The sequence below is a fragment of the Sceloporus undulatus genome, chromosome 6, assembly GCF_019175285.1.
Source record: "Sceloporus undulatus isolate JIND9_A2432 ecotype Alabama chromosome 6, SceUnd_v1.1, whole genome shotgun sequence".
Lineage (NCBI taxonomy): Eukaryota > Metazoa > Chordata > Lepidosauria > Squamata > Phrynosomatidae > Sceloporus > Sceloporus undulatus.
In genome coordinates, this window is record NC_056527.1 from 142,136,177 (window position 1) to 142,150,257 (window position 14,081).

General features: G+C 39.2%; 1 protein-coding gene across 2 annotated transcripts in view; it reads left to right on the forward strand.

The window, feature by feature from the left end:
* The window catches only part of ARHGAP32 (Rho GTPase activating protein 32), a 305,906-nt gene that overhangs the window by 107,714 nt on the left and 184,111 nt on the right, over window positions 1-14,081 (forward strand). For both annotated transcript variants that reach the window (XM_042472624.1, XM_042472627.1), the window contains exon 2: window positions 4,898-5,006. In XM_042472624.1, the coding sequence (XP_042328558.1) occupies window positions 4,899-5,006 (108 nt within the window). In that variant the 5' untranslated portion in view covers window position 4,898. The remainder of the gene's footprint in view (window positions 1-4,897; window positions 5,007-14,081) is intronic.

Below are 14,081 nucleotides of genomic sequence, written 5' to 3' on the forward strand. Positions count from 1 at the left end.
GATGACTAAAATGGTGAAGGGTCTGGAAACCATAAAGCCCTATGAAGAACAACTAAGGGAGCTGGGGATGTTTAGCCTGGAGAAGAGAAGGTTAAGAGGTGATATGAAAGCCCTGTTTAAATATTTGAAGGGAGGTCATATTGAAGAGGGAGCAAGCTTGTTTTCTGCTTCTCCAGAGACTGGGACCCAGAGCAATGGATGCAAGCTCCAGGGAAAGAGATTCCACCTCAACATTAGGACAGTAAGGGCTGTTTGACAGTGGAACACACTTCTTCCTCAGAGTGCAGTGGAGTCTCCTTCTTCGGAGGTCTTTAAACAGATGCTGGATGGCCATCTGTCAAGGATGCTTTGATTCAGAATTCCTGCATGACAGAATGGGTTTGGACTGGATGGCTTTTTGGTCTCTTCCAACTCTAGGATTCTATGATTCTATGAATATTTTAAGGCTTTGATGTCTTGGCCTTTGAGGAGTGATTAGATAATATAAAACCCTCTTATGTGTGGGTTTTTTTTTGTTAAAACTGTAACCATTTTTTCATATATCTGGTTTTTAGTAATTGGTGGAGGTGGAGGTGGTGGTGTTATATAGCTTATATTCATTGTCTTGTACATCTTAGAGGGGGGAAAACATGTAATGTTTAGGACTAGACACTCTTGAGATATTGAATCCAACCCACACAGTATTCAGCCTTCATCTTGAAGCGCATGAGTCACTGCTATTTCATTCTTCCAACAGTAGTATAGTAGTTGGTCAATGAATTTTGTGTTGTTTTCATGGCCATTCTCAAGGTATTAACATTTGGAGGAATTTGTTGTAGCATCCTGACAGTAGAATGTTTTGATGATGTAAATGGTATACACAAGAAACTAGTGGCACAAAGTTCATCTGTATGTGCATACATGTGTGGTATGTTAGTCATCTTTAAAAAGAAGCAAGTCTGTGACTAAAACTGTTTTGTTGCAATGTATGTCAGTGAATACTAGAAGCTGTGACTAATACTCTTTAATTATTTGAATCTTGAGTTTTGTAGTCTTAAAGTTCAACTCTTATGAATACAAATTAATGGGAACACTCTAGATAAAGTAGCACTTTAAGATACCCGAGCATCAGCTGAATATTTAAGAGGGCTAAAGTGGCCACACAGTTTTTAAATAAGCAGTTCTCTGTTGACAGAAGCAGCAAAGGCAGCACAAACAAATGAGTGAAGTGAGCAAAATCCATTAATTTTACAAGGATGAAAAAACTGAAAACTGAAACTCTGTGTCTTGTTACCAGCAGCGAAATACAGCAATGAAAGGAAAATAGTTCAATTTTAAAAGTACCGAAATACAGTATCAAACTCTTTTGGAATAACAAGTACTGTCTCCCCCCAGAAGTCATGTGTTTAATTTTTCTTTCTGTCGTTTCAGTCTGAAGTGCTGAAAGGACAACATAATACAGTGGACATATCATTAGTGAAAGATCTTCAAAGTGGTCACGATCCAAAGAAAATGAAAAAGCTATAGGGAGCAAACATGGCTTTTTGTCTCTTTTAACCTCAAAAATGGGAGTCAGGCAGACTGATTGTATTATAAAAAGAGAAATTCAAGTTTGCACTGTTATTAACAGAAAATGGTTTTGTGATTTAAACTTTCAGTTCACTGTCCTGCATAGAATCATAGATTCATAGAGTTGGAGGAGATCACAAGGGCCCTGATCCAGTCCAAGCCCGTTCAGCCATGCAGGAACTCTCAATGAAAGCATCCCCGACAGATGGCCATCCAGCCTCTGCTTAAAGACCTCCAAGGAAGAAGACTCCACTACTATATGAAGAAGGAAAGTGTTCAACTGTCAAACAGCCCTCACTGTCAGGAAGTTCCTCCTAATGTTGAGCTGGAATCTCTTTTCCTATATCTCTTTTCCTATATAAATAAAATTTTATTATTTTATTATTTTAATTTTATTAAAATTATTTATAAAATTTTATAAAATTATTTATAAAATTTTATAAAATTATTTATAAAATTATTTATAAAAATTTATTATTAAATTTTATTATATATTTTTATTTTATTTTTATTATAATTTTATTATATATTTATTATTAAAATTTTATTATTATTATTATCTTGCATCCATTGCTCCATTGGGTCCTGTTCTCTGGAGCAGCAGAAAGCAAACTTGCTCCCTCCTCAATATGACATCCCTTCAAGTATTTAAACAGGGCTATCATATCACCTCTTAACCCTCTCTTCTCCAGGCTAAGCATCCCCCGCTCCCTAAGTCTCTCCTCATAGGGTTTCATGGTTTCCAGACCCTTCACCATTTTAGTTGCCCTTCTTTGGTCACACTCCAGTTTCTCAATGTCCTTTTTGAATTGTGGTCCCCAGAATGGGGACAATATTATTCCAGGTGAGGCCTGACCAAAGCAGAATAGAGCAGGACTATTACTTCCTTATACTTCTATTGATGCAGCTAGGGATGCCATATCCCACCTGGGAGTGGGACTTTCCCGGTTTGGGGCGGGTCTGCATGGTCCCGCCCCGGTTTGACCGCGCCCCGGGACCCCCCCTGCGACGGATGCCAGGCAGGGAAAGGAGCCTCGCATGAGCGAGGCCCGTTTCCTGCTTGGCCTCTTCTGCCGAGAGAGGCGGCCTGGCTCTGGTCCCTCTTTCCTGGCCTCTGTGAAGGCCAAGCCTCCACAGAGGCCGGGGAAGGGAGGGGGGCCGCCCACGATCGCCGCGATCGCGGGCACTCTCCTCCCTCTTTCCAGGCCTCTGTGAAGGCCAAGCCTCCACAGAGGCCGAGGAAGGAATCCTCACTGAGCGGAGGGATTCTTTTCCCCTTGGGCTCCGTTGGCAAAAACGGAGCCCAAGGGGAAAAGAATGCCTCCCTGGGGGTGGATTCCTTCTCTGCTTGGGCTCCGTGAACGGAGCCCAAGCGGAGAAGGAATCCTCCCCTCAGCGAGGCTCTTTTTCAAATGTAGGACCCCCCCAAAAGGTCCTACATTTGAAAATTTTGTCCTACATTTGTCCTGGTTTGGAGGTCCTGGCTAATGGCAACCCTAGATGCAGCCTTAAATCGCATTGACCTTTTTAGCTGCCACACTGTTGACCCATGTTCAATTTGTGGTCTACTTGTACTCCTAGTTCCCTTTCACACATAGTTTCATTTAGCCAGGTGTCCCCCATCCTATATCTGTGCATTTGTGTGTGTGTGTGTGTGTGTGTGTGTGTGCCTTCACATCATCTGTCAACTTAGTGGTGACTCCATGAATTTCATAGGGTTTTCTTAGGCAGGGCATACTGACAGGTGGTTTGCTAGTTCCTTCCTCTGAAGGATGGTATTCATTGGTGCCTTCCCATCCAGGTACTAACCAGGATTAACCCTACTTAGCTTCCAGAATCAGATAGGATCTTTATATATCCCACATTAAATCTCAAGTTCTTGTTAAGAAGGGCAGTTAGGAATTGAAAATTATGATCACCTTGTATTTTACTAACAGATGAAATGGCCATTGAAAAAGTATTTGTACTCTGCTTATTTCTTTGATGATATCATAACATTGAGATTCAGAGTTGTTATAATGACTCATCGTTGTCTTGGCTTGTGCTCTCTGTTCTATATTAACTAATGAAATAATTGGCTCAAATAAATTAATATATGAGAAATCGCTACTAAAATAAGACTGTGCCAGTTCTATAGCATAAGTTGCTCTCATTTATTCAGCTACTAGTGTGACAGTGTTGGAACCGAAAAGTTTACAGATGTGTTTTTCATCCTAATAACGGAAAATGAATAAAAAGCTTAGTCTAACCTAAACTGTGGAAGAACCGAGTTTCAAAGAAACTGTAGCAATAGACTCTCCTATGAATTCTTAGCAGTAAAAAAAAAATGATCTTTAGAGTCTCCATTGTAAAGCTACATAGAAAGCCACTATGTTCTTCTGATCTTCTAAAAATGCTCCTCATGACATAATACATAATACGATTTTTACTTTATGTCTCTTTTGAATAAAATGTATTGCTTTGAGGAAGCTTTTTTTTTTGTAGCAAGTATTAGTGTGATTAGTTTTTGGTGGGTTTTTTAGGTTATGTGGCCATGTACTCAAAGAGAGATGCCATTCTCTGAAGATGCCAGCCACAGATGCTGGCGAAACGTCAGGAATAAACTCTTCTAGAACATGGACACATAGTCCCAAAAAACCCACAAAAAACTATTGATGCTGGCCATGAAAGCCTTTGACTTCACAATGGTAGTGTGATTGTTGCACCTTAGAAAATGAATATGCTATTTTCTGCATTACAATGGTTTAAAAGTTTTTTTCTGTTGGGGAACCTTCTCTGCATATAGGTTTATTGAGGGCCACCTGCATCCTAGAAGGAGGTTTCTGCTGAAATTAAACTGTAATGTATCTGCTGGTTACAGGTCAAATCTTCTGGTCTCACTGTTACTTCAATACATGGTTCTGGAGAAGCTTTCCTTTCCCAAGTTGGTTTTATTTATGACTCACGATGTCACTGCAGAGTACCAGAGATTTCTGGTGGAGAGTTTGAAAATGACTGTTCCTGAGCATATTTAGTTCTTGGTCTTCTAGGTATAACAATAATAATTGGTCCCTCTCACCATTTCATTGGGTTCTACTTTAGTAACTTATGGTCCGACCTGTTTTGTTTATTTACATTGTGTAACACACGCATTTATAAATTGAATGCTACTAACCGGAAAAGAGTTCTTTGCTGTGGGTTTAAGGATTAAATAAAGGCAAGCTTACGACATTTACAAAAGAAAAAACAAAGAAGAACAAATTTGTAAAGAGCAAGCTGTAGGAGGGCATTGAGGATATATTAAAAGAATGTTTGTAATGACTTGAACAACTCCAAATTTGTAATTCCTATGCATTCTTTTTCTCTTTAGGATGATGAAGTCCTCTCTACATTCAGAAGAGGATGATTTTGTGCCAGAGCTTCAGAGGAGCATTCATCCCCGCGAAAGACCAGATTGGGAAGAGACTCTTAGTGCAATGGTAAAGCAGGACTTTTGTTGTGTTGCCAATAGTCCTTAAAATGTTGTTCTCTGGCATAGAGAGATTGGTTTACCCTTTTTATTGTTATGTTCAAACCATAGCAAGATTTCCTGTACAAGCCTGAGAATTGTGGAAAGCATTCCAATCTTTAGATGTGTGTTCAAGTAGAGAGGAGAAGGAGATGATGATGATGATGATGATGATGATGATGATGATGATGATGATGATTCCTGGTTATTCTGTCCCACTAATACATGCCTGAAGCATTGCTAGTGATCATTTAAATGCTCCATCATGTCGCAGTGATTTTCAGTTTGCATTAACCTCTCATTCAGCTAGCATCCATAACATGCACGATTTCCCTCCCTCCCATTGGTGAATGGTCTTAGAAAGATACCTTATATAAACAAATCACTGTAGTATAATATTATTTTATACTATTATAACATTACATTTTATTAAACTAGACTGTTTCTCTCCAGATTTGTTAGATTACAAGTCTCAACATGGCATGGGATTTGGGGAGTTATAGTTAAACACCTGGAATATGGCTTGGGATAATGAAGATGTAGTCCAGCATATAGAAAGGGTACTACTTTGTTGAAGGTTCCTTTGGATCCTGCGGAAAATACCAGACTTAGTTCTTGATATGCTAAGGGATTCATTTGGTGTTTGGAGGAGGAAGAGTTGGGAATCATGTTCAAGTCACAATTTATCAGAAAGATGGCATGTTATAAACTGGAAGTAGGGGATATGCCCAAGGAGACCTATACTCTGAACCAGTAAGCAGGTTAATTCTCATTCTTATATTTTTTTTATCTGTCTTTAAATTGATGTTTGCAGTCAAGGGGGTGCTCCTAGATCCATCGCTTCACATGACAAACCAGGTGAATGCAACAGTCAGGAGCGCCTGTTATCAGCTTTGTCTGATATGGCAGCTGCGCCCTTTCCTGGAAGTAAGGGACCTTGAGACTGTAGTATATGTGCTGGTAACCCCATGACTCAATTTCTGTAATGTGCTCTACATGGGGCTACCCTTGTGCCTAGTCCGGATACTCCAGCTAGTACAAAACATGGCAGCCAGGTTAGTTACCAGAAATTCCAGGAGTGACCGGATAACACAGATCCTAAAGTTACTCCACTGACTGCCTATTAGCTTCTGGGCACAGTATAAGGTGTTGGTTATTACCTTCAAAGCCCTATATGGCTTGGGTCCAGCCTATCTAAGGGATTGCCTACTTCCGTATAATCCACTCCGCACTCTCAGGTCCTCTGGGAGGAATTTATTGCAGCCAAAAAATACCAGACTGGCTGCAACCTCCCAGAGGACATTCTCCGTGACCGTTCCTAGATTGTGGAATGACTTGTCAGAAGAGATCCGTCAAATCACCAACCTGAATAGCTTCAAAAAAGCTATTAAGACGGATCTCTTCCGGCAGGCCTTTCCGGAATAGTTTCCACCCAGCATGAAAGAACCCCGTTATATGCTGCTGTTTTATATTATGCTACTCTCGCCTGTTGTTATTGGTTTTAATAGTTTATTTAAAGAAGTGATTTTAATAGTAATATGTTTCATTCTTTTTTTAGGGGGGGTTATGATATATTGTATTGTGAATGGGATGTTTTTATACTGTAAACCACTCTGATTGCCTTATGGTAGAAGAGCGGGATATAAATAAAAGCTTTATCTATTTTATTTATGTCTGTGCTTTTGAGAAATGTGTTTCAGTCTAGGTACTGTTATCTGTGTCAATGCTTGCTACAGAGTGACATCAGCTTTCATTGAGGCTTCCTGCAGTAATAAATTGGGTGTTCTTATAGTGGGGAAATTCCTAGAGCTATTACTTTGTTCTCTTAAATGAAGATAGGTGTTCTGGTATCCTTGACAAGATCAAGCACAATTAAATCAAAGGTTTGAGCTAAATACATTTTAGATGGGTTTCTGTGAAAAGTATCCTTCATTTCACAGGAAAATTGTAGAGGGATATATAGTAATATGACATTCTACTTACATATTTCTACTGTGATTTACTAAAGTCATGATCTGGAATGAAGAACACGTTTGATATGGAAAGTGACAGTTGTTTTATTTTTCATTTACACACCAGTTCTACTCCAACGGTACAAAAAACTAACATTGGCAGGATACAGATGGCCCCAAAAGGGCGGCCTGCCGGCGCCTTGCTTTGCTCCGCGAGGAAGCAGCAGTGGACAAACCGCACGGCTCCCTCGCGGAACAAAAAGAACCCACAAAAAGTGGGTTCTTTTCCTGGCGCACTTGTTACATCACAAGTATTCATCCGTCGCGTCAAAATGGTGGCGCTCGTGTGTACAGGGCACCGCCATTTTGATACCCTCGTCACGTGCTAGGGGTGAGGCACGTATGGGCGGTGTGCCCTTGGCCAACCTCTAGCATGCGATGAGGGCGCACTATAGGCCGGACTGTATAGTGCCATTTTCTGTAGAATATGGGTCCTGTAAATGCTGATTATGATTAACAGACTCCTGTTAAGTGGTAAATGATAGGATTCGTTAGATGCAAATGAATGAAAGTTTTGCTGGTTTGCAAATAAATTATACAAAAAAGATCAGAAACATAAAACAGGGCAAATTACTTTAATCACTACAAACTGTGTGCTTTGAAGTAGAGGCCTTTACTTTCTGTTTACTGCCTTCAATTTGCTTAATGTATTTTCCCCCCTCATTGGGTCATGAATTGAATTTATTTATTTATTGTTCAACTTTGTTGACTCATGTACAACTTATGAGCAACAATAATCCCAAAGCCTTTATCGCATATAATGCTGCTTAAAGCAGTATAAATGTACATATGTTGCTGTTGCAATTCCTCTGCACACCTGTATTAACCAGTTGTATAACTGGTTTGTTGACTTCTATTTATGTTTTCTTATTAAAGATTATTGTATTCTTTTTATAACCACAATAGCCTGGCTTGTAGGCATCTTTTTATAACATAATTATTTTCATTTGTAAGACAAATTACATGACATTGTTCCTTGCAAACAGAAAACAGATCTTGACATATGTGTTTCAAGTGTACTAAATGGTCTAAAGAATATTTGTCTTTGTTATATGAACTTAGGTGGGTCATTCTAATGGGAATGTATGTTAAAATAGGACTTGCTCCTTTTTATAGTATGTGAAATTGGCTGTTTAGCTCTAAATTATTCATAGCTCAGAGTCTTAGGAATTCATTTCTTAATGCACACAGTCTTGTATTTAATTCTCATAAGCTGCTTCTATCCCATTTACACAGAAATTACCTTCGGTTTATCAGTCTAAAATTTGGCTAATTTGTATATAGGTAAGAGAAAAGCAAAAGATATAGAGGCAGAAATATCCTTTTGGTGTAAAAGTGAGAGACTTTATATGTGCCCATGGGGGGATACTTGAGGATATTGAAATTTTTGGTTGGCTCCTGCTCTAGTGAAGAAGGTATATAGCTGGTAGGAGAAGCTTGTATAATAGCTTCGAACGCTTGCAACAAGTATATTGTGCATTTTGGTTAGCCAATAACGGTATTACTGATGGATTTTTGTTTGTGTTTGTTAAATGGCCAACAGCTGCCCCTGCATAGTGTGTGTGTGTGTGCGTGTTTGTTTGTTTGTCTTCAAGTCGATTCTGACTTATGGGAACCCTAAGGTGAACCTATCCCAGGGTTTTCTTGGCAGGTTTTTCAGAGTGGTTTGTCATTGTCATCCTCTGAGGTTGAAAGAGTGTGACTTGCTGAAGGTCACCCAATGGGTTTTCATGGCAAGGATTTGGACCCTGGTCATCCAGTGTCCTATTCCAACACTCAAACCACTACATTTTGACATTTTGGACATTTGGAAATCAGCTTTCAGGGCCTGAGCATATTGGCTATCTCTGAATTTCTAGAATTGTATTAGTTGTATCTTTAGCAAACTGTACTGAAGATCAGACTTATTCCTCCAAGCATTCTATTGCTTTAATCGTTTAAAGATGAACTTCTGGTTTTTCCTCCTTGACCTTTACAAGTGCTTACTACTTGTACGGGAGACCGCCAATGGATACCAGGTGCTGTAGGCTTAGAGGAAGGGGTTAGTAAAACCATCTCTGAGTATTGCTTACCTAAGAAAGGTCTATGAAATTGAAGTCAACAGGTGACATGAAGGCACATAAGCACACGTGTGATAATAGTATAAATGTAACATTTTGCCATTTGGCTTTAGTTTTCCTTTTTAATGGAAATTTTCCCCTTCACATGTACTTGGTAAATGAGGATTGCATTTCCTATATATGACAATGGTTTTGAAGCCCATGCAAGCTTATCATGTAATAGATTTATTAGTAGTTAAGGTGTCACAGAGAAAAACATGACTGCCCCTTTGAAACTATTCCAGTTTGCTGAACAGCAACAGGAAGAATTAGAAACTGACCATCTTTGCGAAATGGAGAGGTATTGCCATTTAAAACAAGCAGGGGTTATGAAGCGTAAGAAATGTTGTGTTAAACACATGCACACACGCACACATGCACAGACCAAGGACTCATGTATGATAATTAAGACCTAGCTTCTGCAGCTGTCAAATTTTGCCTTCACTAGTCTTTCTAAAAATAAAATTATGTTTGCAGAGGGCTTTTATTTTCCTCCCAAATGAGACTTGTCATTGACGTCTTCTGACAGCTTGCGCAAAGCTGGTGTTTAACTAAAAATAATTTATAAAAATCTTAAACTTAATGCCTCATTGTTATTCAAGTGAACTGGGGAAGGATTTGAGCTTCCTGGCTAATAGTGCATTCTCTTGACCTGCCTCCTTCAAGATCAGCTTGTACAGCAAATGTATGTGAGAAGTCATGCTTTTCACAGTGCTCAAATCAGTATTGATATGGTATAATTAATTGGTTACAAGAGCTTTTAGCATTCTTCCTTTTTGTTCAGGCCTGCCTTGAGTCAAAGTCTTGGCCAGCTTTTAAAATAGCTCAGGGATGTCCTCACTCTGTAGAGCGGAATCTCTTGACTTAAAAACAACACAAAAGTGTTGCAGAAGTATAAGTAATAGCATGTGTACTAATATGAGCTCTGTTCCGGAGCCACAACAAGCAATACAAATCTAGATTCTTGATAACTGTGTTTGAGGAGGCTAGGTAAAATACTGAAAAGACGTTCTTCCATATGTGTGGCTAAGGAGATAAAAGAAGGAGCATCTGTCATTCTTGTCTATGTCATGCAGCATGTCATTCTTACAAACAATTTGTTCTTGTTTCTAAGAATTTTTACATCAGTGGTTCCCAACCTTTGGGTCGGGACCCCTTTGGAGATCGAACTACCCTTTCACAGGGGTCACCTAAGACCATTGGAAAACCCATATTTGCATGTGGCAATGAAAATAATTTTATGGTTGGGGGTCAACACAACATGATGAACTATATTACGGGGTCACAGCATTAGGAAGGTTGCAAACCACTGTTTTACATCATGCTGTGTTTGTTTAAGATATTGGTTAACTATGAAAGATCAAATTTAGAGCATACCCTAACTCACACCAGATGTGATAATCTAATAATAACATATGAATTTAAAATATGGAGCTGTACACATTTACAGTCAGCTCTTCTTATACACGAATTTCTAATACATGGATTCAAGCATACACAGTTTGAAAATGTTTCAAAAAAGTATAAATTTTCAAATATCAAACCTTGATTTTCCATTTTTTAAATAAGGGACACCATTTTGTTTTGTCATTATATTTAATGGGACTTGAGCATCCGTGGATTTTGTTATCCATGGGGGATCTTGGAACCAAACCCCAGCGGATAACAAGGGTCCACTGTATGTATTTTTGGGATAAAAATAGGATTGGTTTCCAATAAGGACTGAAGCGATAAGACACTTGGATTTCGGCTTCGTCTTGGATTAATTTTAAATTGACTTCTTGAAGGCATGCTACCTCAGTTCCCTGCCTTTACAGGGCTCTTTATATGTTTGGACCTGCAATAATAAAAGTGTGCTTGGCATCTGAAACTCATAATAGCCAAGGGATAGGAGTTGTTGATTAATAAAGATTTGCTCATATGCTATTACAGGTTTCTCAAGGTGTTTTGCTCATTTAAGTTTGGAGTCTCCTGAGAACAGCAATTGATATGCTTGTACTTCATAATAATACAGCGAGACTATAAATATGTCTGTACATAAAACACAATGCCACTTACATGTGGTCCACTTTCTCTCTGACCATCAAGCTCCTTCCCTTTCCTTTATGAAAGCATAGTTACTTCTTTTCATGAACAGTGGTGCTCTCACCATACTTGTTCTACTACTTCTATTTTCTCTTTATCTGTCCTATATCTGTGGTCAGTCCCAATAAGTGTTCCCTTCCCATCTTCTTGTTTTGTTTGACAGATATGCTACATATGCATATCACCATAAGAAAATAGTAACTCCAGTACTAGTTTAATGCTGTGTTGTTCTTAACCCATTTTGACTGCAAATTGACCATTCTCTATTATGCTATTTGATTCTCTTTTGAACTTCTGATATCTGGACATCAAATGTTGTTCCATCCTGAGAAGAATAATCAAAAGGAATATAGGACCCATTATTTTTTTTTTTGTAGGCACCTCTACTAAATTTGCCATTACCTGCAGCTCTCTCTATTTTTAAACAAGGCAAAACTTTCAAATACAACCCATGGATTTGGAATGATGCTCATCCTGCTTTATTCTGGCTGGCTTCATCTTAGTCATTTTCCTTTTCCTTCTACAATAAAGGCAATTTTATTTCAAAGCTACAATCCAAGGCACAGTGGCTCTTTCTTGTAAAATGGCTATGGAAAGAAAATTAATACAGAGATTGAAAGACTGCATCTGCCACTATGAGATGGCTCATGAATAAAAACAAGACATGATGTTCCACAGACTTTTGTGAGTGGCTTTTGTTCTCATCTATTTTGCAAACTGTTTTAGACCTGCCTGAAATTGGTGCGCATGTTGTATGTGCAAGTTGTGTTCTTTGAAGAACAGTGATAATCCTTAGTCAGTGCACTGTTTATATGTACTCTTGTTATTTTACCTCTTATTTCCATGACCTTTGTGAATGGATAAATATTGTTTCCACTGCCTGTCATGTTAGCTTTATTTTCATTATCCAGCAATTTATTTTTGTTGCATTCCTAAACCAGAAGAGCTCTGAAAACACAGATTGTAAAAAATAAAAAAAATCCTTCATCAGTGGAAATAATCCTTTACTATTGGACCCAAAACTAAAATTCAGCATCACTCCAGGATTTAATGAGGCCAGCCTAGAAGGCAAGCAGGCAGAGATATTCGGAGAGGCAGAATCCAAATAATGTCAGTCACCAGAAAAACAGTCATTACTAGAGTCTGGCACACAAGGACAGCATTGTCCTAGCAGTTTACTTGAAGACAGCTCTAAGGAAGAGTGGCTGGCTTGCCAGAGCTCTGCTGCACTTCATTAAATCTCCCTTTGTGGAGGGTCCTACTCTTGAGGAGACTTGTTACTCTTCCTCTTTTTTCTGAAACTCCTCTTTGGTTGGGCATTCAAGCCAAGCTTGTGCCTTTATATCAGTGGTTCCCATATGTCTGGCTTCCATATGTGTGGCTAAGAAGATAAAAGAAGGAGCATCGGTCATTCTCGTCTATGTCATGCAGCATGTCATTCTTACAAACAATTTGTGCTTGTTTGTAAGAACTTTTACATCAGTGGTTCCCAACCTGTGGGTCGGGACCCCTTTGTGGGTTGAACAACCCTTTCACAGGGGTTGCCTAAGACCATCGGAAAACACATATTTGCATGTAGCAATGAAAATAATTTTATGGTTGGGGGTCAACACAACATGAGGAGCTATATTAAACGGTCATGGCATTGGGAGGCTTGAGAACCACTGCTTTATAGGATGTTGTACACATAGACTAGGGACCAACTCTGGGACCAGAGATATAATTGCAGTTGGTCCTTTGTATTCCCAGGAATGATGATGATGATGATGATGATGATGGATGATGAATGTTTATTTATATAGCATCATAAATTTGCTTGGCACATCATCAAAACAGTATATAATCTGTCAATGGCTTACAGTCTAAAAGTCATAAAATATGAACTATGCAAAATGAAGCAAGTTATGCAGTTAAAATACAAACTGTAAAAACAACTAATACATATAATCAAATATAAAATTATAAAACAATATTACAATGCAGTTCCAAATGCTTTAGAGAACAAGAAGGTCTTTAATATGACATCCCTGCAAATATTTAAACAGGGCTATCATATCACCTCTTAATGTTCTCTTCTCCAGGGTAAATATCCCCAGCTCCCTAAGTTGTTCCTCATAGGACATGGTTTCCAGGCCCTTCACCATTTTAGTTGCCTTCCTTTAGAAACTGGAGCGTGTCCAAAGGAGGGCGACTAAAATGGTGAAGGGCCTGGAAACCTTGAAGGCCTATGAGGATGTTTAGTCTGGAGAAGAGAAGGCTAAGAGGTGATATGACAGCCCTGTTTAAATACTTAAAATGATATATTGAGGAGGGAGCAAGCTTGTTTCCTGCTGATCCAGAGACTGGAACCCAGAGCAATGGATGCAAGCTTAAAGGAAAAGAGATTCCGGCTAAACATTAGGAGGAACGTCCTGACATAAGGGCTGTTCGACAGTGGAACACACTTCTTCCTTGGAGATTTTGGTGGAGTCCCCTTCCTTTAAACAGAGGCTGGATGGCCATCTGTCGAGTATGCTTTAAGTGAGAGTTCCTGCATGGCAGAAAGGGGTTGGACTGGATGGCCCTTGGGGTCTCTTCCAACTTTATGATTCTAATTTAGAATTAAAACAATTCTGGACTCCTTCCCTGCGGGTAAAAAAGAACATGGGATCTTATGTTCCATTGTACCCATTAATGGCGTGATGTGTGCGCAGTGTGGCCGTATGCACACACCATTGAGAACAATGAGGCTTATCATCTGCAAATGTTTAGATTTGTGGATGGCTAGTCTGCAGATGGTGGGCCCCCACTGTACTGGGTCCACAGAGGGACCAGTTCTTCACAATTCTCTGTCTTGTGGGGGAGTTGCTC